Here is a 21,221-nt window from a genome sequence, read left to right on the forward strand (position 1 = left end):
CCCCTCCCCCTGTCTTCCCTCCCCCTTTCCCTTCCCCTTTTTCCTCCCCTCCCAGCTTCAGGGTCGTGGTGGTCCCCCCCTACCTCCGCCTGTCCCACTCCCACATTCAGGCTGGCTCCCTCCCACTCCCACGTTCAGGCTAAGGAAGGGAGGATTAAGGGATTGAAAAGAAAAGCTTCAAGTCTCTGGGCTCTGTGGCAACATGTTACATCTCTAAGGTTAAACAAAAAACAAATAAAAAGAAACCTTTTCATCTCCCTGGGAAAAAACATCTCCTTCAAAAGTTTTGCAAACTGTACCTCTTTCCCCAGCGAGAGCACAAGTTTGTTGTAGTGTGGTTACGGCGCCTGCGCGATGTGTCTTACCGGCTGGAGGGAGTGAACGGTCCATGAAGAGAGAGCCGGGCTAGGCTTCCACCGCTGCTGCTTTCCAGAGAGAGGCAGTATCGCTCTGCTTGTTCCCTAGTTTGAAAGGTTTTGTGGGTGCAGAGCGAAGGAAGGAGAGACCGGTCCCAGGAGGGAGGTACGGCTATGAGTGGCTCCAGGAATAACCGCGTGATGCTGGAAGGGGTGGGCGCCAGGGTGGCGTGGGGCACGGACTGGAAGTGGGGCAAGCAGGACGGTTGCGAGGGGCACCGTGCGCAGCTTTGAGAGGCCCGAGGAGGTGGTGGTGGTGTGGGACAACGGCACTGCTGGTAAGTTCCGCTGTTCTGGGGCCTACGGCGACGTCATCCGAGGCTTCACCCGGTCGCGGTTTTGTGTGAGGCGTCCGGCAATATTGTGGGACTCTCGTGCTCACTCGCGTTCTCTCTGGTGGCCTGGCGTTCTCGGGAGTGATCTTTGACGTTCCGGACATGTCTGTCGTGATGTTTCGTCGCGTAGCAACGGGTGCGCGATGCGATTCGTTAAGTGTCATTACTCCGCCCTCGACGTCATCACGTTTGACGCGAGGGCGGGGCAAACACTCATGGGCAAATTTCGATCTGCACCACCATGGATTTTAGAACGTTGGGACTTGTGGTAGCTTCATTAGAACATTGGGGTTGTGAATTATGTCTGGATGGGGCGTGGCTGAGGGCGGGTCTATGAGTGAGAGTGAGTGTTGCTGACAGCCTAGCCTACCAACAGTACAGGGCTTCAGTGTTTCCCTGGCACAGAGTGAGCTTCAGAACGTTGGAGGTGAGAATTATTTATATAGGTAATAATAATATAATAATAATAATAAACATGGAAGGCAATATTCAGAGCCTTTTTTGTGGGTAAAATTGCATGTTGCGCCACAGCATCTGTACTTTTACCCACAGTAAGGGGAGACATTCTGGTGGTGGGATTACATTGAGGAATGCAGCAATTGCTAGATGGATTAAAGAGATTATTGTTTCAGCCTATCGTTTGAGCGGCCGGGTTGCGTCAGAGCCTTTGTGAGCTCATTCAACTAGGGTGCAATCCACTTTGTGGGCCAAGACGTCAGTTCTATCTTTGGATGAGGTTTGCTGAGCAGCTACTTGGGCTTCCTTGCATTCTTTCTCACGCCATTATAGGGTGGATGTGGCCGCAAGGTCAGACAAGTGTTTTGTGGTGGCGGTGCTGGGGGGGTGGGGGGGCAAAGGATTCCCTCCTTTTGCTTTGTTACATCCCACCCATTACTGGAGTCATCTGTTGCCTGTGTTAGGGAAGGTAAATTTATGTCTGTCTTGATCATTTTCTTTCCTTTATCTGCAGCAGATGAATCCAGGATCCCTCCCGTATTTGTTACCATCATGTTTACTGTGTATTTTGTTTCTCTTCTGCCTCAAAAAAAAAAAAAAACAACCCTCAATACTAAAAGGAAGTGAAGCATTTAGACAACTTCGAGATTCCAGGATATGGCAGCCTTCTGTTTTTTTACGGTTCAGTGTTGGCTGTTATGGTTCTTCATTGTTCAGGAAGGTTTTCAGTTTTAGTGCCTGATTCTGCTTTGTAATTCGACATATACCGGCTGATAGAGGGGCTGGTCATCCAGTATCACTCACTTCAGTTTGTAACCTCTCTTTCCACCTGCTAGTAGATGGACACAACCCACCAGTTACTGCATTCATGTGCTGCAACTAAAGGAAAGAAAATGATCATGTAAAACATAATTGTACCTTTACAAGTATGGTAAGTGTAGGTAATGTTTTAGTGAATCAGCCCTATTCTGACTCAGAGCTGACAGAACAGTGCTACACAATGCATTGTGTGCATATTGTGTAAAAAAATTGTTTTTATTTTACAGGTTTATTGGCAGCATGTGGAGACTATTGAACTGGTAAATGATGGCTCAGGTCTTGGATTTGGTATTGTAGGAGGAAAATCAACTGGAGTTATAGTCAAAACCATCCTATCAGGAGGAATAGCAGATCAAGTAGGTTTTGCTTTTGAGCTTTATTCATATTTATTTTCTTTGTTTCATGAAAATCCCATCTGAGTGGAAGCTGTCTTTTGATTTTGGAATGATAGGTCCTGTGACCTATCATTATACACTCTTAGGTGGAGAAAGCTAATGGTTTAAAACATGTTAAATGTACACTTAATGTGACAGGCACATTTGAGTCTAGGTGAAGTTGTGAGAAGGGTGTATGTGGTGTATTCTATTTATGTGACAGGTGTAGCTGTGTGTTTGGGGAGAATTTGATGACGTGAAACAGAATGAGAAGGGGGGGGAGTGGGGACGCAGGGGCCATGCAGTGTATGCAGAATGCACATGCCATCCCCCTATCCTCCCTTACACACTCATTCCCCCCCCCAAAAAACAAAAAAAAAACAAAACCTTACTATCACCTACTCATGTTGGTTATCTTCTGAACATCTTCAGGTAGCAGGACGTAGCCTTCCTGCTACCTCTTCTTCATTATCTTTTCTGCTGACTCCTGTACATGCTTGGAAGGCAGGTCTGGTCCATCTTCTGCCAAGGGCTCTTACATTTGCATAGCTGTTGAGTCCTGGCTGTGCTGGCTGACTTTGGGTGGCATGGATTAACTTTCCCATTGCTCCATTGCTTCCTTTTCTGTGTCCCTATGCATTTGTTTTCCTGTGAGTAGGCCGGGTTGAATTGGGCACATAGGTGGTTGAGTCATGGGATAGAGCAGACCTCCCGTAGCTCAACTCAATGTATGCAATAGTCTTCTCAGCACCTCATTTTTCTTTTATACACTAATGAATGGATTCTCTGCAAATTTCTTCTGAAGAAAACAAAACTAAACAGAATTTTAATACACATGTTAGCAGGCAGATTTTAGATTGTGGAAAGGTCAAATCATATGTCCAAGTCAGGATATTGCGGGACGGGGGGGTGGGAGTGGGCGGCGGCGGGGGAGGGTTCGCGGCAGGAGGGGGGCGGCAATGGCGGCAGGGGGGGCGGCGCCGGGGGGAGGGCTAAAATGTGCCCCCTCCCCTCGGGCTCTGGAACCCCCTCCCACGGAAGTCTGGCTACGCCCCTGCTATTTAGTATTTTTATTTACAGACTTTTCTGTCCCCTCAGTTTTTCTCTGAGGGCAGTTGCTTGAACAGCTTGGAAGTTTCCCTCCTTCCTTTGTGAAACTTTTTATACTGGCAGTACAGGCCTACTCCATCCTCATCCTCCTCGACCTATCCGCCGCTTTTGACACTGTCAATCACAACCTACTTCTTGACACACTGTCCTCCTTTGGGTTCCTGGGCTCTGTCCTCTCCTGGTTCTCCTCTTACCTCTCTCATCGTACCTTCAGAGTACACTCTCATGGTTCGTCCTCCTCCCCTATCCCACTCTCTGTTGGAGTTCCTCAGGGATCTGTACTTGGGCCCCTTCTTTTCTCAATCTACACCTCTTCCTTAGGCTCCCTGATCTCATCTCATGGTTTCCACTATCATCTTTATGCTGATGACACCCAGCTGTATCTCTCCACACCAGACATCACCGCGGAAACTCAGGCCAAAGTATTGGCCTGCTTATCCGATATTGCTGCCTGGATGTCCAACCGCCACCTGAAACTGAACATTGCCAAGACTGAACTTATTGTTTTCCCACCCAAACCCACTTCTCCTCTCCCTTCACTCTCTATCTCAGTTGATAACACCCTCATCATCCCCGTCTCATCTGCCCGCAACCTCGGTGTCATCTTCGACTCCTCCCTCTCCTTCTCTGCGCATATCCAGCAGATAGCCAAGACCTGTTGCTTCTTCCTCTACAACATTAGCAAGATTCGCCCCTTCCTCTCTGAGCACACCACCCGAACTCTCATCCACGCTCTCATTACCTCTTGCCTTGACTACTGCAACCTACTCCTCACTGGCCTCCCACTTAGCCACCTATCCCCCCTTCAGTCCATCCAGAACTCTGCCGCACGTCTTATTTTCCGCCTTTACCGATATACTCATGTCACCCCTCTCCTCAAGTCACTTCACTGGCTTCCGATCAGATACCGCATACAGTTCAAGCTTCTCCTACTAACCAACAAATGCACTCGATCTGCAGCCCCTCCTTACCTCTCTACCCTCATCTCCCCTTACGTCCCTGCCCGTAACCTCCGCTCTCAAGACAAATCCCTCCTTTCAGTACCCTTCTCCACCACCGCCAACTCTAGACTCCGCCCTTTCTGCCTCACCTCACCCCATGCTTGGAACAAACTCCCTGAGCCCATACGCCAGGCCCCCTCCCTACCCATCTTCAAATCATTGCTCAAAGCCCACCTTTTCAATGTCGCTTTCGGCACCTAATCACAACACCTCTACTCAGGAAATCTAGACTACCCCAACTTGACATTTTGTCCTTTAGATTGTAAGCTCTTCTGAGCAGGGACCGTCCTTAATTATTAATTTGTACAGCGCTGCGTAACCCTAGTAGCGCTCTAGAAATGTTAAGTAGTAGTAGTAGGATATAGGAAATTCCCATAATATTTTACAAGAGGCTTCCCCCGTAATACAGGCCAACCTACGGCACATGCAAATAACCCCTTCCCGGTTTGCAATTCTCTCCCAGGTATGCTGTTTTTATCACATAATCTGCAACAAATTCAAGAGCTTAATTGTGTGTTGAATTAATAAAATATTCTCTCTAATTTGTTTTAAATGTAGTAGTTAATAATTTTATTGTTTTAAATGTAGTACTTTGTACTTTTTGACAGAGTAAACAACCAATGTGCATTTAATGTTCTCTGCTTATGAATTTTTAGACCATGGTCATCTCCCCTCAAATGTCTGTTCATTAAGCTGATAACATAAGAATAGCTGTACTGGGTCAGACCAGTGGTTCGTGTAGCCTAGTATCCTGCTTCCAACAGTGGCCAATCCAGGTCAGAAGTACCTAGCAGAAACCCGATTAGTAGCATCATTCCATTCTACCAATCTCGGGGCAAGCAGTTGCTTCCCTTTGTCTGTCTCAATAACAGACTATTAACTTTTCCTCCAGGAACTTGTCCAAACCTTTTTTTAAACCCAGATATGCTAACGGCTGTTACCACATCCTCTGGCAACGAGTTCCAGAGCTTAACTATTCATTGACTGAAACATTTTTCCACCTATTTGTTTTAAAAGTATTTCCATTTAATTTCATTGAGTGTCCCCTAGTCTTTGTACTTGAGTGAAAAATTGATTCACTTTTACCCATTCTACACCACTCAGGATTTTGTAGTCCTAACTTGTTTAGCTTTTCCTCATGGGAGAATTATTACATCCTCTGTCATTTTAATTGCCATGCTCTACCTTTTCCTAGATTATTACACCTTGTTTTGAGATGTGATGACTAGTCATGATGCTCGTAGTATTAGGGAGAGATACAATATATTCTCCTTTCCTAGTAATTCCTAATAGTGTTTGCTTTTTTGACTTTCACTGTACCATTTTTTTTTTTGGGGGGGGGAGTCTCTCTCTCTCTCTGTGTGTTTATGAATATATATATGTATATATATATGTATATGTGTGTGTATATATATATATATATATATATATATATATATATATATATATATATATATATAATGTGTGAACTTTTTTCCCAACAAGGTACCTTTTTTTTTCTTCCCCTTTATTCTTTCTGCTCTCATACAGAATCCTGTATGACGCTGGACTTGTTAACTTGTTCCCTATTGGGTTATAGCAGCAGTTCCCAAACCTGGTCCTGGAGGCACCCCAGCCAGTCAGGTTTTCAGGATATCCACAATGAGAGAGATTTGCATATACTGCCTTCACTTCATTCAAATTGCTTTCATAAATATTCATTGTGGATATCCTGAAAACCTGACTGGCTGGGATGCCTCCAAGACCAGATTTGGGAACCACTGGGGTTTATAGTATTGACTTGTATTTTGTGTATTTATGTGTTTAAACTATACTCTTGGTGCTTGTCCACAATTGAACATACAAATCTTTAGATAAAGCAAGCAAAACTATCTCTGTTATCAAGATAACCTTTTTACTAAATAGAGGAAAGGGCTTCAGAAACTCAACAACCGCTGATCCAACTTATAATTGGACCGCTGATTGCTCAGCTCTGCTCTACGTGGCCAATTGTTCGACCCACGTTGGTAGCAGAGTTGAGCAATTAGCGGTCCAATTATAAGTTGGATCAGCGGTTGTTGAGTTTCTGAAGCCCTTTCCTCTATTTAGTAAAAAGGTTATCTTGATAACAGAGATAGTTTGCTTGCTTTATCTAAAGATGTGTATTTATGTGTGCAATAACTTATTGTTTTAGCACTGGTTAGTTTTTTTTTCCTGCTTCCACTCCGTTGCCCTATTTTCTCTTTGTTTGCAGCTGGACTTGCCTCTCCTGTATTGGTGGAGTTGTTAAAACTGGGTCATAATGGATAAAAGTTTGAAGCACTGGATTAATCCACACTGCTGCCCAGGGCTTAATTTGTATACAAAAAGGAAGTGAAATGTAGAGTTGAGAGAGGGTATAGATGGTCCAAGGGCAGGAATGGCAGGAGAGGAGGAGCTAGACTAAGGAGTAGTGTGACTTCTCTGCTCCAAGCTCACCCCTTTCCCTCTTCTTTTTGCAGGATTCCTGGAAGGAAAGCATTGGAGCAGGAACACCCCTTCTCTGTAGTTTAAAAAGAAATGGTGGAACTTTTCTAGGCCATTTTTCCCAGAAATTAAGCTTTGCAGTTATTTATTTTTTCTTACCTGCTAGACCAGTTCAGACTAATGGGTTGTGATCCCCTACCAACAGATAGTGGTAGAGATACTGAACTCTTCCATTGACATCACCAGTATAAGGGATGGTGCAGCCTGGAACACTCTAGTATTTCTCTGCCTCCAGCAGATGGTATAGGTTGGACTGCTGCAGTAGAGTGAAAGCCTGGCTCCCTAGGTCACAATCCATGGCCTGTGTTTTTCACTTTGCAGTCCTTGGCACATACTGCTCCCAGGGTTCAGATTACAATCCTTACCATGGCTTAGTCCAGGGAGGTTCTCTCCAAAGCCGTGAGCTGAGTCCATGGACCCACAGTTGGTAAGGTATACTGTTAAGTCCCATGTAGCCTGTGCCTTTGATGGGTGTGAGGGCCTTCCCCCTTCCCCATGTGACCCTGCAGCTATTTGGAAAACAAAAAAAGAAGAGGAGGGTTTTGACTATTGAGCTTTATTCCGCTATCTATTGTAAAGGGAATAAATCTTCCTTACTTTTTATTTCTTTTAAAGAATTCTTGTAACCCATAGTGGCAGGGCAGAGGGGAGCACTGCTGAACTGGAGCAAGCAGCAGGCATACCTGAGAACCTTGTGGTAGAAGTTTCATTGGGTCCCGGGTACATATGGAGAGGGGCTTCTCGCTAGCCCGTGGCCTTGTGCATGCCTTAATGTGAGTTTTGCAAGAGCCCATGGCTCCTAATGCCCTGTTTGTGATAGGGCTTTTTTGCATTTGGTCTCCAAAAGGGATCCTGGAAGGGGAGCATGGTGATGGCCCACTTCCATTATGGCTGTATCGGCCATGATGGTTCTGTATTTGTTTAAAGGCCATTATGTAGTCTTCATTTCTCAGTGGTGTGGAGTGTGATGGGTTCAGTGTAGCTGAAGGGGGAGGGGGCAGCAGAGGGACCCCTGTGCCATCTGGTTTGGTTGGGAAGCCCAGATTCCTGGTGGCTGTCATCTCATGTGATAAGCAAGGTCTGGCTGGTGAACTCCCCTCAATTGTATGTGAGTGGTGAGGGCGTCTCAGCCTCTGATAGTTCAGGATTCTCAGTACCCAATCCCCTGTGCAAGGTGGCTGTGATATTTTAGTGATGCTTTGGACCTGGATGTTTCTGCTTAGCTCCCCAGCTGAGGATTCATGAGGATTAGTGGGGGAGTCCCTTGAGGGCCCCTTTCAAGAAGATGCCTCCCTGGAGTTAGGGAACCTTTCCCTGTACAATGATGAGGATTCTCCAGTCAACTACTTATTTAGGCGTGAAGAGCTCTGCCAGCTATTAGATTCAGTGATGGCAGCCCTGAGTGTGCATTCACATAAATTTTAACTAGCCATGGTGTATCTAAATTTCTACTGAAGGTAGTCATACCTTTCTACATCAATAATGCCGCATAACTTGCCACTTAAGACAGCTCTCCACACCCCAGACTATAAACAAGCTTTCACTTACCATCTGAAAAGGACAGTCCATCAGGAAATTTGCACAACAGTTTGTCGTCTTTGACTACAACTTGGTAGTACGTTGCCAAAAGTAGTACAGGCTTGGTACTACTTTTGGCAAAGTGTACCCTAGCTAATTAGCATCTTTTATTCAGTTCTGTTAATATGAAGCTGCTATTCCCCTACCAGTAGTATCAAACCTTACCAAGAGGCAGATGCTGAAAGCCAAGCGCAGAAGATCATAATGCAGAAAGGAGTGCAAAGAAATAGCAAAGTGATGCTCAAAAACAAATCGTTTGCAAATGATATGTGTGGTTAATTGGCGCTAACAAACCGAAAGCAAGGAGAGGACCATGTCTGGCACATTCACACAAAGGATTTGTGGAGAGTTCAGCTCTTGTGCGCATGCCCAGATAAACCTGGATGTGCAAACGCACATCGGAGCTGTTCTGTGCTTTAAAATAAGAGCCTTTCAAAAATTGTTTGCACTTTATTATTTTGAAATGTTCATATTTAAGCGCAGAAAATCAGGCATCGATGTTTGCTTTCACTTTTGGTTTTCTTTGGACTTATGCACATGCTTGGTTTTCATTAGCAGTGCTCAAACTTGTGTGGGCTTCCTTCCGCTTACAAAGGGAGACAAAAACCGCAGTGCAGTTTGAAAAACTGACCAGAAATCTTCCGAAAAGCATGTACGCTGCCCTTGAGCTGGTGGTACATTTTCAGCGTTCTGGCCATCATTTCCTTTGGTACCTTATGGTGCTTTCATTGTGCATTGGGAAGGAATATTACCTGACCTTACTATCATGCATTTTAGTACAGTTTGTGGCAATGTTTAGCACAATCATTAACACCCGCTTCCATATCATCAAGCTGATCAATCCATAGACTGGTGGGTTGTGTCCATCTACCAGCAGGTGGAGATAGAGAGCAAACTTTTGCCTCCCTATATGTGGTCATGTGCTGCCGGAAACTCCCCAGTATGTTCTCTATCTCAGCAGGTGGTGGTCACACACAGCAGCAGCTCTGGCTAGGCCTCCAAGCCTAATTCTTAGGTTTTGTTGAGTGCCTGGGGTTGAGGGCTCTTTTGAGCAAGTGCAAACCTGGTGGTGCCAGGTCCCTCCTTTTCTCCCCCCTCCCGCTGGCTCCGTAAAAAAAAAAAAAATTTTTGAACGTCCTTAAAGGCGTTTATTTCGACGTTTATTTAAACGTTTATTGCAGCTACTCACTGGGACACCAGGTCGTTACAGCTCGGAGCGGCAAGCAGGTAATTTTTACCTTTTTATAGCGGGCAGGGGGTTCCCCGATTCTTCTCCTCGTGGCATATGGCGTCGGAGGGCGAGGGCGCAAAGAGTCGCTCCCCGGATCGCTTGAGCGCTTCTAGAGGGGATGCGGGGGTCTTAAAGCCTGATTCGCCCTTGTTGGGTGACAGTTTCGTGACCAATGAATGTCCCGGTCCTTCCTCCGGCGTGGCGGTTTTTCCCGCCATAAACGCCCATCCCCCGCTCCTCGCCTCCGCCATCTTGGCCGGCCACGCGGCTCGGACGGCTTCTTCTTGGGCCGCCCTTGAGGTTGGAGACATTAATGCCATGAACGCCCTTAATTTGGGCGACGGCACAAAAGCGGCTAAAGTTAAGCGCCGTTCTTCCCGCGCGGCTCCTTCGCGGAGTGTCGCGCCGGACGCCATTTTGGATGCGCAGCATGTCTCCCCCCCGCTCTTGCGAGCGCCGGTTGAGGGTGCGTCTAGGGCTGTAGCCCAGGCTGCGGAAGTGCACAGTCTGGGGGGTTTCTCCCCCGAGTTTGTTTTGCTGCTGCATCGGGCCTTCCTTATGCAAAACGCTGCCCCTGCTCCCTCGTCTGGTAAAGAGGTTGAGGTTCCCAGAGGTAAACGCCCTCGGGTTGATTCCCAGGCCTTGGAGGACTTTGTCTCCTCCGATGTAGATGAGGGCAGCGTATCTGAGTTCTCCCAACGGTCCTTTGCGGATTCCTTGGAGGAGACGGATCCCCGCTCGGATGGAGCGGATGACCCCTCTGCAGCGCGGCTTTTTAGCTCAGAGGATTTGCCCAACCTGTTGATACAGGCCATGGACACTTTGAAGATTTCCTCTCCGGAGGACGTCTCTCCCTCAGCCCCTGTTGGCTCTGCCATTATGCTGGGGATGAAGCGCCCGCCTAGAACCTTCCACGTGCATGATGCCATGCACACCTTAATTTCGGCTCAATGGGATGTCCCTGAAGCGAGCCTTAAAGTGGCTAGGGCTATGTCCCGCCTCTATCCTTTGACTGAAAGTGAACGTGAGGCCTATCTGTGGCCTACCGTGGATTCTTTAATCACTGCGGTGACTAAGAAAACGGCGTTGCCGGTGGAAGGTGGCACGGCCCTAAAGGACGCCCAAGACAGAAGATTGGAGGCGGCCTTAAGGTCGTCCTTTGAGGCGGCTGCTTTAAGTTTGCAGGCCTCAGTTTGCGGCTCCTATGTGGCCAGGGCGTGCCTGACTATGGTGCAGCGGGCTTCCTCCTCGGATCATTCCTTGAGGGCTGATTGGCCGGCCCTGGAATCGGGCTTAGCCTATTTGGCAGACTTGCTGTATGATGTCTTGAGGGCCTCAGCTAAAGGCATGGCTCAGACAATCTCTGCGCGGCGGTGGCTTTGGCTGAAACATTGGTCTGCTGACCATGCCTCTAAATCCCGCCTGGCTAGATTGCCTTTTAAAGGCAAGCTGCTCTTTGGGGTCGAGCTGGACAAAATAGTGACCGATCTCGGCACGTCTAAGGGCAAGAAGTTACCAGAGGTCAGGGCTCGGGCTAGTACTCGTCCCGGTACCTCCAGAGGACGGTTTCAGGAAGCCCGTCGGTACCGCCCGGGCAGGTCGGGTTCCTCTGCCCCCTCTTCCTTTAAGAGGAATTTCTCCCCCAAGCAGCATTCCTTTCGCAGAGACCGCCGTCCCGGAGGTGCTCCCTCCGGTCCTCCCCCAGGGTCTCGTGCCCAATGACGGGGCCTTGGTCCACGCCCCAATGCAGATTGGAGGACGGCTGTCTTCGTTTCTGGGCGAGTGGACCACAATAACTTCAGACGCTTGGGTGCTGGAAGTCATCAGAGACGGCTACAAGCTAGAGTTCTGCCGACCCTTAAGAGACGGGTTTGTACTCTCTCCCTGCAAGTCTCCGGTCAAAGCTGTGGCAGTGCAGCAGACTTTGGACAATCTGATCCGCCTGGGTGCGGTCGTTCCGGTGCCAGAAAGTCAGCTTGGCAAGGGGCGTTAGTCCATTTACTTTGTGGTACCAAAGAAAGGAGGTTCTGTCCGGCCTATCCTCGACCTCAAAGGGGTCAATCGGGCCTTGAAAGTGCGGCACTTTCGCATGGAGACTCTCCGCTCTGTTATAGCGGCAGTGAAGGCAGGGGAGTACCTGGCATCCTTGGACATCAAGGAAGCGTACTTGCATATTCCCATCTGGCCTCCTCATCAACGCTTTCTGCGTTTTGCAGTCCTGGGCCGACACTTCCAGTTCAGAGCCCTCCCGTTCGGGTTGGCTACTGCTCCGCGGACCTTTTCCAAAGTAATGGTGGTCATCGCGGCCTTCCTGCGAAAGGAAGGAGTACAAGTCCATCCTTATCTGGACGACTGGTTGATCCGAGCCCCCTCTTATGCAGAGTGCGGCAAAGCTGTGGACTGGGTAGTTGCTCTTTTGAGCTCCCTGGGATGGATCATCAACTGGGAGAAAAGCCAGCTGCGCCCGACTCAGTCCCTGGAGTATCTGGGAGTTCGATTCGACACCCAAGTGGGCAGAGTGTTCCTGCCAGACAATCGGATTGTCAAGCTTCAGGCTCAGGTGGACCAGTTCCTAGTAGCCTCTCCTCTTCGGGCTTGGGACTATGTGCAGCTGTTGGGCTCTATGACGGCCACGATAGAAGTAGTGCCCTGGGCCAGGGCTCATATGAGACCACTACAACAATCTCTGCTGCAGCGCTGGACTCCGATGTCGGAGGATTATGCTGTGCGCCTTCCCTTGGAACCAGCAGTGCGCAAGGCGCTGAGCTGGTGGATGCAGACAGACAAGTTGTCTGCGGGAATGCCTCTGGTGACCCCGGAGTGGATTGTCGTCACGACGGACGCCTCTTTGTCGGGCTGGGGAGCCCACTGCTTGGGAAGGACAGCGCAGGGGCTCTGGTCTCCTGCAGAGGCAAATTGGTCTATCAACCTCCTGGAACTCAGAGCCATTCGGTTGGCGCTTTTGGAGTTCATCCCGGTACTGGTGTTGAAGCCGGTACGGGTCCTGTCGGACAATGCCACGGCTGTGGCCTATGTCAACCGCCAGGGAGGTACCAAGAGCGCCCCTCTAGCCAAGGAGGCTATGAATCTATGCCAGTGGGCAGAAGCGAACCTGGAGCAGCTGTCAGCGGCCCACATTGCCGGAGTCATGAATGTCAAGGCGGACTTTCTCAGTCGCCATACCTTGGAGCCCGGAGAGTGGCAGCTATCTGCTCAGGCGTTCTTGGACATCACGAAGCGCTGGGGCCAGCCGAGCCTAGATCTGATGGCGTCATCGGCCAATTGCCAAGTGCCGCGCTTTTTCAGCAGAGGACGGGACCCTCTATCCCTGGGAGTAGATGCTCTTCTCCAACAGTGGCCGAATCAAGAGCTTCTCTATGTGTTCCCGCCCTGGCCCATGTTGGGCAGGGTGCTAGACCGGGTGGCAAAGCATCCCGGCAGGGTAATCCTGGTGGGTCCGGATTGGCCTAGACGTCCCTGGTATGCGGACTTGATCAGGCTCTCAGTCGACGATCCTCTGCGGCTGCCAGTGGAGCAGGGCCTGTTACATCAGGGTCCCGTGGTGATGGAGGATCCCTCCCCCTTTGGTCTTACGGCCTGGCTATTGAGCGGCAGCGTCTGAGAAAGAAGGGCTTCTCAGACAAGGTCATCGCCACTATGCTGAGAGCGAGGAAGCGCTCTACTTCTACTGCTTACGCCAGGGTTTGGCGTATATTTGCAGCGTGGTTTGAAGCAGGCTCACTTTCTCCCTTCACTGCTCCAATTTCTTCAGTGTTGGCGTTCCTGCAAGAAGGTCTGGAGAAAGGCCTGTCGCTCAGTTCCCTTAAAGTCCAGGTAGCGGCTCTGGCTTGCTTCAGGGGCCGCCTGAAGGGTGCTTCCCTGGCTTCGCAGCCAGATGTGGTGCGCTTTCTCAAGGGAGTTAATCACCTGCGCCCTCCTCTGCACTCAGTGGTGCCTGCGTGGAATCTCAACCTGGTGCTAAGAGCATTGCAGAAGCCGCCTTTTGAACCCTTGTCGAGGGCATCTCTGAAAGACCTGACGTTGAAAGCAGTCTTTTTGGTGGCTATCACTTCAGCCAGAAGAGTTTCCGAGCTCCAGGCGCTCTCATGTCGAGAGCCCTTTCTGCAGTTCACTGAGGCAGGAGTGACTATTCGCACAGTGCCTTCCTTCCTGCCCAAGATTGTTTCTCGCTTCCATGTGAATCAGCAGCTCTGTCTCCCTTCCTTTCGTAGGGAGGACTACCCAGAGGAGTACTCTGCTCTTAAATATCTGGATGTGAGACGAGTCATCATCAGATACTTGGAAGTGACCAATGAGTTCCGGAAATCGGATCATCTGTTTGTCCTGTTGGCAGGTCCTCGTAAGGGTCTGCAGGCTGCTAAGCCTACAGTGGCAAGATGGGTCAAGGAAGCCATTGCAGCGGCTTATGTGGCCGCGGGGAAGGTGCCGCCTATCCAGCTGAAGGCTCACTCCACTAGAGCTCAGGCGGCCTCGATGGCAGAGGCCGGGTCCGTCTCCTTGGAAGAGATATGCAAGGCGGCAACTTGGGCTTCGGCTCATACATTCTCCAAGCATTACCGCTTGACTGTGGCTGCACGGGCGGAGGCCCGGTTTGGAGCTTCAGTGTTGAGGTCAGGGATTTCAATGTCCCGCCCTGGGTGAGTACTGCTTCGGTACATCCCACCAGTCTATGGATTGATCAGCTTGATGATATGGAAGGTAAAATTATGTATCATACCTGATAATTTTCTTTCCATTAATCATAGCTGATCAATCCATAGCCCCTCCCAGATATCTGTACTGTTTTATATTCTGGTTGCATTTCAGGTTCAAGTTTAGTCTTCAGTTACTTCAGAAAGACTTCGTGTTCAAGTTTTTTCACTTGGATTCTTCAAGAGTTGAGACGAGTTTGTACATAAGTACATAAGTACATAAGTAGTGCCATACTGGGAAAGACCAAAGGTCCATCTAGCCCAGCATCCTGTCACCGACAGTGGCCAATCCAGGTCAAGGGCACCTGGCACGCTCCCCAAACGTAAAAACATTCCAGACAAGTTATACCTAAAAATGCGGAATTTTTCCAAGTCCATTTAATAGCGGTCTATGGACTTGTCCTTTAGGAATCTATCTAACCCCTTTTTAAACTCCGTCAAGCTAACCGCCCGTACCACGTTCTCCGGCAACGAATTCCAGAGTCTAATACACGTTGGGTGAAGAAAAATTTTCTCCGATTCGTTTTAAATTTACCACACTGTAGCTTCAACTCATGCCCTCTAGTCCTAGTATTTTTGGATAGCGTGAACAGTCGCTTCACATCCACCCGATCCATTCCACTCATTATTTTATACACTTCTATCATATCTCCCCTCAGCCGTCTCTTCTCCAAGCTAAAAAGCCCTAGCCTTCTCAGCCTCTCTTCATAGGAAAGTCGTCCCATCCCCACTATCATTTTCGTCGCCCTTCGCTGTACCTTTTCCAATTCTACTATATCTTTTTTGAGATACGGAGACCAGTACTGAACACAATACTCCAGGTGCGGTCGCACCATGGAGCGATACAACGGCATTATAACATCCGCACACCTGGACTCCATACCCTTCCTAATAATACCCAACATTCTATTCGCTTTCCTAGCCGCAGCAGCACACTGAGCAGAAGGTTTCAGCGTATCATCGACGACGACACCCAGATCCCTTTCTTGATCCGTAACTCCTAACGCGGAACCTTGCAAGATGTAGCTATAATTCGGGTTCCTCTTACCCACATGCATCACTTTGCACTTGTCAACATTGAACTTCATCTGCCACTTGCACGCCCAATCTCCCAGTCTCGCAAGGTCCTCCTGTAATCGTTCACATTCCTTCTGCGACTTGACGACCCTGAATAATTTTGTGTCATCGGCGAATTTAATTACCTCACTAGTTATTCCCATCTCTAGGTCATTTATAAATACATTAAAAAGCAACGGACCCAGCACAGACCCCTGCGGGACCCCACTAACTACCCTCCTCCACTGAGAATACTGTCCACGCAATCCTACTCTCTGCTTCCTATCTTTCAACCAGTTCTTAATCCATAATAATACCCTACCTCCGATTCCATGACTCTGCAATTTCTTCAGGAGTCTTTCGTGCGGCACTTTGTCAAACGCCTTCTGAAAATCCAGATATACAATATCAACCGGCTCCCCATTGTCCACATGTTTGCTTACCCCCTCAAAAAAATGCATTAGATTGGTGAGGCAAGACTTCCCTTCACTAAATCCGTGCTGACTTTGTCTCATCAGTCCATGTTTTTGTATATGCTCTGCAATTTTATTCTTAATAATAGCCTCCACCATCTTGCCCGGCACCGACGTCAGACTCACCGGTCTATAATTTCCCGGATCTCCTCTGGAACCCTTCTTAAAAATCGGAGTAACATTGGCTACCCTCCAGTCTTCCGGTACTACACTCGATTTTAGGGACAGATTGCATATTTCTAACAGTAGCTCCGCAAGTTCATTTTTTAGTTCTATTAATACTCTGGGATGAATACCATCAGGTCCCGGTGATTTACTACTCTTCAGCTTGCTGAACTGACCCATTACATCCTCCAAGGTTACAGAGAATTTGTTTAGTTTCTCCGACTCCCCCGCTTCAAATATTCTTTCCGGCACCGGTGTCCCCCCCAAATCCTCCTCGGTGAAGACCGAAGCAAAGAATTCATTTAATTTCTCCGCTACGGCTTTGTCCTCCCTGATCGCCCCTTTAACACCATTTTCGTCCAGTGGCCCAACCGACTCTTTGGCCGGTTTCCTGCTTTTAATGTATCTAAAAAATTTTTACTATGTATTTTTGCTTCCAACGCTAATTTCTTCTCAAAGTCCTTTTTTGCCCTCCTTATCTCCGCTTTGCATTTGGCTTGGCATTCCTTATGATCTATCCTGTTACTTTCAGTTGGTTCTCTTCTCCACTTTCTGAAGGATTGTTTTTTGGCTCTAATGACTTCCTTTATCTTACTGTTTAGCCACGCCGGCTGACGTTTAGTCTTTTTTCCCTTTTTTCTAATACGTGGAATATATTTGTCCTGAACCTCCAGGATGGTGTTTTTAAACAGCATCCACGCCTGACGCAAGTTTTTTACTCTGCGAGCTGCTCCTTTCAGTCTTTTTTTCACCATTTTTCTCATTTTGTCGTAATCACCTTTTCTATAGTTAAACGCTAGCGTACTTGATTTCCTAGTTTCACTTCCTTCAATGCCAATATCAAAACCGATCATATTATGATCACTGTTGTCAAGCGGCCCTCGTACCGTTACCCCCTGCACTAGATCATGAGCACCACTAAGGACTAAGTCTAGTATTTTTCCTTCTCTTGTCGGCTCCTGAACTAGCTGTTCCATGAAGCTGTCCTTGATTTCATCAAGAAATCTTATGTCCCTTGCGTGTACAGATGTTACATTAACCCAGTCTATATGCGGGTAATTGAAATCCCCCATTATTATTGTGTTGCCCAGTTTGTTTGCGTCCCTGATTTCCTTTAACATTTCCGCATCCGTCTGTTCGTCCTGGCCAGGCGGACGGTAGTACACTCCTATCACTATCCTTTTCCCCTTTGCACATGGAATTTCAATCCACAGTGATTCCAAGGAGTGTTTTGTTTCCTGCAGAATTTTCAATCTATTTGATTCAAGGCTCTCGTTAATATACAATGCTACCCCTCCACCAATCCGATTCACCCTATCACTACGATATAATTTGTACCCCGGTATGACAGTGTCCCACTGGTTATCCTCCTTCCACCAGGTCTCAGAGATGCCTATTATATCTAATTTTTCATTTAGTGCAATATATTCTAACTCCCCCATCTTATTTCTTAGGCTCCTGGCATTCGCATATAGACATTTCAAACTATGTTTGTTGTTCCTAAGTACATCATGCTTAGTACTTGACAGTATTAATTGGCAATCTTTTGTCTGATTTTTATTGTTATTTAAGGATACCCGATCTACTACAATCTCTTTTGCAACCTCACTATCAGGATACTCTATCTTCCCTGTTATGGTGATATCTTTGAAAGATACCTTATCCCGAACCATGCTCTTTTGAGCGACTGTCGGCCTTACAGTGAGCTGCTGCATTCCTCTCCCCTCCGTTTTACGGGGCTGGATTGAGATTTAAATTCTGCCGGCACTCCCTCCCGCTTCGTGCGGCTGTAGGGCAGCTTTGTACCCCTCCCGCTTCGGCGGTGTTAGGGTCAGTCAGCTCCTCCCGCGGTTGCGGTTGCAGGATAAGCCAGATCCCCCCGCATCGGCGGGTGTGGTGTCCCTCCCCCGCTCCACGGGGATGAGCTGGACGGATTCCCCTCCCCCACTTGTGTGGGGATGAGCTGGGTTAATTCCCCTCCCCCGTTTCGGCGGTGGTGAGCTGGGCAGAGTGTCCCTTCGTGGGTGTAATTCTCTAAGTGCTGAGTCCTGCGGATGGAGCTTTGATATCGACATACTGAGGAGTTTCCGGCAGCACATGACCACATATAGGGAGGCAAAAGTTTGCTCTCTATCTCCACCTGCTGGTAGATGGACACAACCCACCAGTCTATGGATTGATCAGCTATGATTAATGGAAAGAAAATTATCAGGTATGATACATAATTTTACCTTTCGAGCCCACTGAACATTCTGCATTCTGTGTGGGATAATCGGGTGCTAACTACTTTTTAATCCTGGCATTAGTTTTGAGCATAGGCCCCAAATAAGAGCCTTTGTTGTAACCATAGCTCTTGAAATGTGCATCTATGGAAAGCATTTGCAAAGCATCTATCTGATCCTTTCTACATACTGTGCACTATTGCCTGGATTAGTCCTCATTTGATGACAGTGCCTTTAAGTAATACTTGTTCATATGAAGTTTTCAATCCATGCATATATAGGTGAGTGGGTTGCTCCCCAATGATGGAATGATTCTCTCAAAGATGGAGCAACCCAGACCTTGGAAGTTACCCACTTGTGTGTCTGATCTGCTTGTTAAAGAAGAAAAGTAGTGCTTTCTGATCTGTAACAGATGTTCTCCATAAGCAGAATTAATCAGGCGCTTAATCTCACCCACCTCCCAGAGACTTGATAGAGCTTCAAACTAACTGTGGGGACTGAGGAAACTTCTGCATGTGGAAAAGGTGATGATACCCAACTGTGTGCTTGATTAATCTTGTTGGCTATGAGGAAAAGCAGCTATTAGAGGTCAGACATTTTTCTTTACACAAGTGATGTTTAGTTGTACTTGCTGTTAGGGTAGATCACTGCTCAGCTCTGAGAAGTCTTGGAAGTTGTTTAAGGTTTAGATATGGTTTAGGGTCAATTGGCTATTTGTCAGTCTGCAAAAGACAGATATTTGTGGTAAGGTAAGGATATAAGCAACATCCATTTGCTGTTCATTTGGAAGTTGAGCTAGATTTACTAAATGGTGCTTCAATGTCTACAGAAGTAACAGATTCAGAGTATAGTGATATTTGTGCTTATGTACCGTATGCATTGTTTTCCAAAAGAACATTTTCTAATTGCCAAAGGAACTATTTTATGCTTCTTGCCCTCACCTCTCCCTGCCAACAGCATCATTCTGTTTTTGGTTCAAACACTTTTTATTTTAGCTTATTTGTTAGGTGAGATATTATGCAAAAGGAAGAACATTGTCAGTCAAAATATATTTGAATGAATTTGAAATTTGCTTGGACTCAATTTTTCAATTTACTTGGGTAAATACCAATTTATCCAAGTAAAAGTGCTTTCCAAAAAATGTCCTTACAAGTACATGTGGGGTTGCAGAATGTGTAGACTTTTAGGCATTCCTGGGTTTTGTTAAGCTCAGGAGAGAAGAATAATGCCTGTATATTGCAGTTTCAAATGTGCATATTGTGTTTTACATTGGAAAAAAAATCTGGTGCAAATGTTCATAGTACTTGTAATAATGTTTAAAGTGAAAGTATAGTAAGCACATGCATTCATTTCAGAGTTTAGTTCAAATACTGCTGCTAAGATGTATCTGGGCACTGTGAAGCATTGTCCTATTGAAAAATATGAAATCTTGATTTTTTTTCCTCCAAGTTTAGCACTTTGTATGCCACTGGAGAAGCACTTGGCCATTGACCTGGAAGATTTGATTTTTGTTTGTTGATTGATTAATTTAATGAATGCTAGAATGTTGTACCAAGTAAAACTCCTTATTACTTACTGGAAATTTTGTGCCTTTCTTTTTTTCTATAAATGTTTATTATAGACTAAATAAGGGGCTGAATTAGCTCAAGGTAACAGTATTGCTCATAAATTTGAATCATCAAGGTTTGGTGCTACTGACCACAAATTTCACATTTGTGCTAATTCATCTCACTTTATCTGTTACCATATTCCAATGGATGTCCATACTTTGAGTTTTATTATGAAACAGTTATTGATAAACTGTTTCATTTATCTAGCATGGAAGACTATGCAGTGGGGATCATATCTTGAAAATTGGTGATACAGACCTGAGTGGAATGAGCAGTGAGCAGGTTGCACAAGTACTGAGGCAATGTGGAAATCGAGTGAAGCTGGTGATCGCAAGAGGTCCTGTGCAGGAACCTGCTGCAGCAGTCCCAGTGGGTACTCCACTATCACACCCATTTCCATCTTTGTTAGATAAACAGGTAAATTCATATTAAATGCACATGAGTTTTCATTAATTTTTATACTCAACTGCCTAGGTTCTCTCTTTATTTTTAATACAATTCTCATAGGTTGCAGTATTGTCTTTCCTTAATGTCCTCAGCAGACCAATCCAGAATGTGTGGGCTAAGTCCATCAACTAGCAGATAGAGAAATAAAATAGTTCTGTGTGATTCACCCCTTAAGGGTGCCATGCAGCCCCAGATGATCAGTATTTCCATTACATAGCTTCCCACTATTCCAGAACCTATGGGATAGTAGTATTCATCAACCACCAGGTGGAGATAGACAACTGAAAGCTTAGCTGAGACATCTCTCTTGGCATCCTCAGTATTTTCTATCTCTTGCAGGTGGATGGGCACACTTTTCACCTTCTGGTTGTGAGTGATTTGCTCCTGGTCCAGTTGGCCAACTGGTCTTCAGTTGAGCTTTGCAGGTGGCTTGAGTCTGCAGAGTCATACCTGGATGTCTTCAGATCCCTACACTAGTACCCCCACAAATTTGTTTCTTCCCTCCACCTCTCCCCTGTTTCCTGTGGAGCTCTCCTTTTCCAGCACAAGACCCTTTAAAAAAAGGAGAAGGAAAGAGGTTTACTGGAGAGTGTGGGACACTATTGGGCCTGATCCTTTCTCATCTAGGGTAAGATTTTTGGAGACTGTGATCTTGGGGGGAGCAGCCAGGAGTGGCAAGTCTGACTAAAGTTTGAGTCAGAAGTGCTTGGA

General features: G+C 47.0%; 1 protein-coding gene across 2 annotated transcripts in view; it reads left to right on the forward strand.

Annotated features, from left to right (window-relative positions):
- Positions 1 to 21,221, forward strand: part of MPDZ (multiple PDZ domain crumbs cell polarity complex component) — a 571,809-nt gene that overhangs the window by 71,393 nt on the left and 479,195 nt on the right. For both annotated transcript variants that reach the window (XM_030194291.1, XM_030194292.1), the window contains exons 7-8: positions 2,254 to 2,382; positions 20,271 to 20,480. In XM_030194291.1, the coding sequence (XP_030050151.1) occupies positions 2,254 to 2,382; positions 20,271 to 20,480 (339 nt within the window). The remainder of the gene's footprint in view (positions 1 to 2,253; positions 2,383 to 20,270; positions 20,481 to 21,221) is intronic.

Source organism: Microcaecilia unicolor, chromosome 2 (assembly GCF_901765095.1).
Source record: "Microcaecilia unicolor chromosome 2, aMicUni1.1, whole genome shotgun sequence".
Classification (NCBI taxonomy): domain Eukaryota; kingdom Metazoa; phylum Chordata; class Amphibia; order Gymnophiona; family Siphonopidae; genus Microcaecilia; species Microcaecilia unicolor.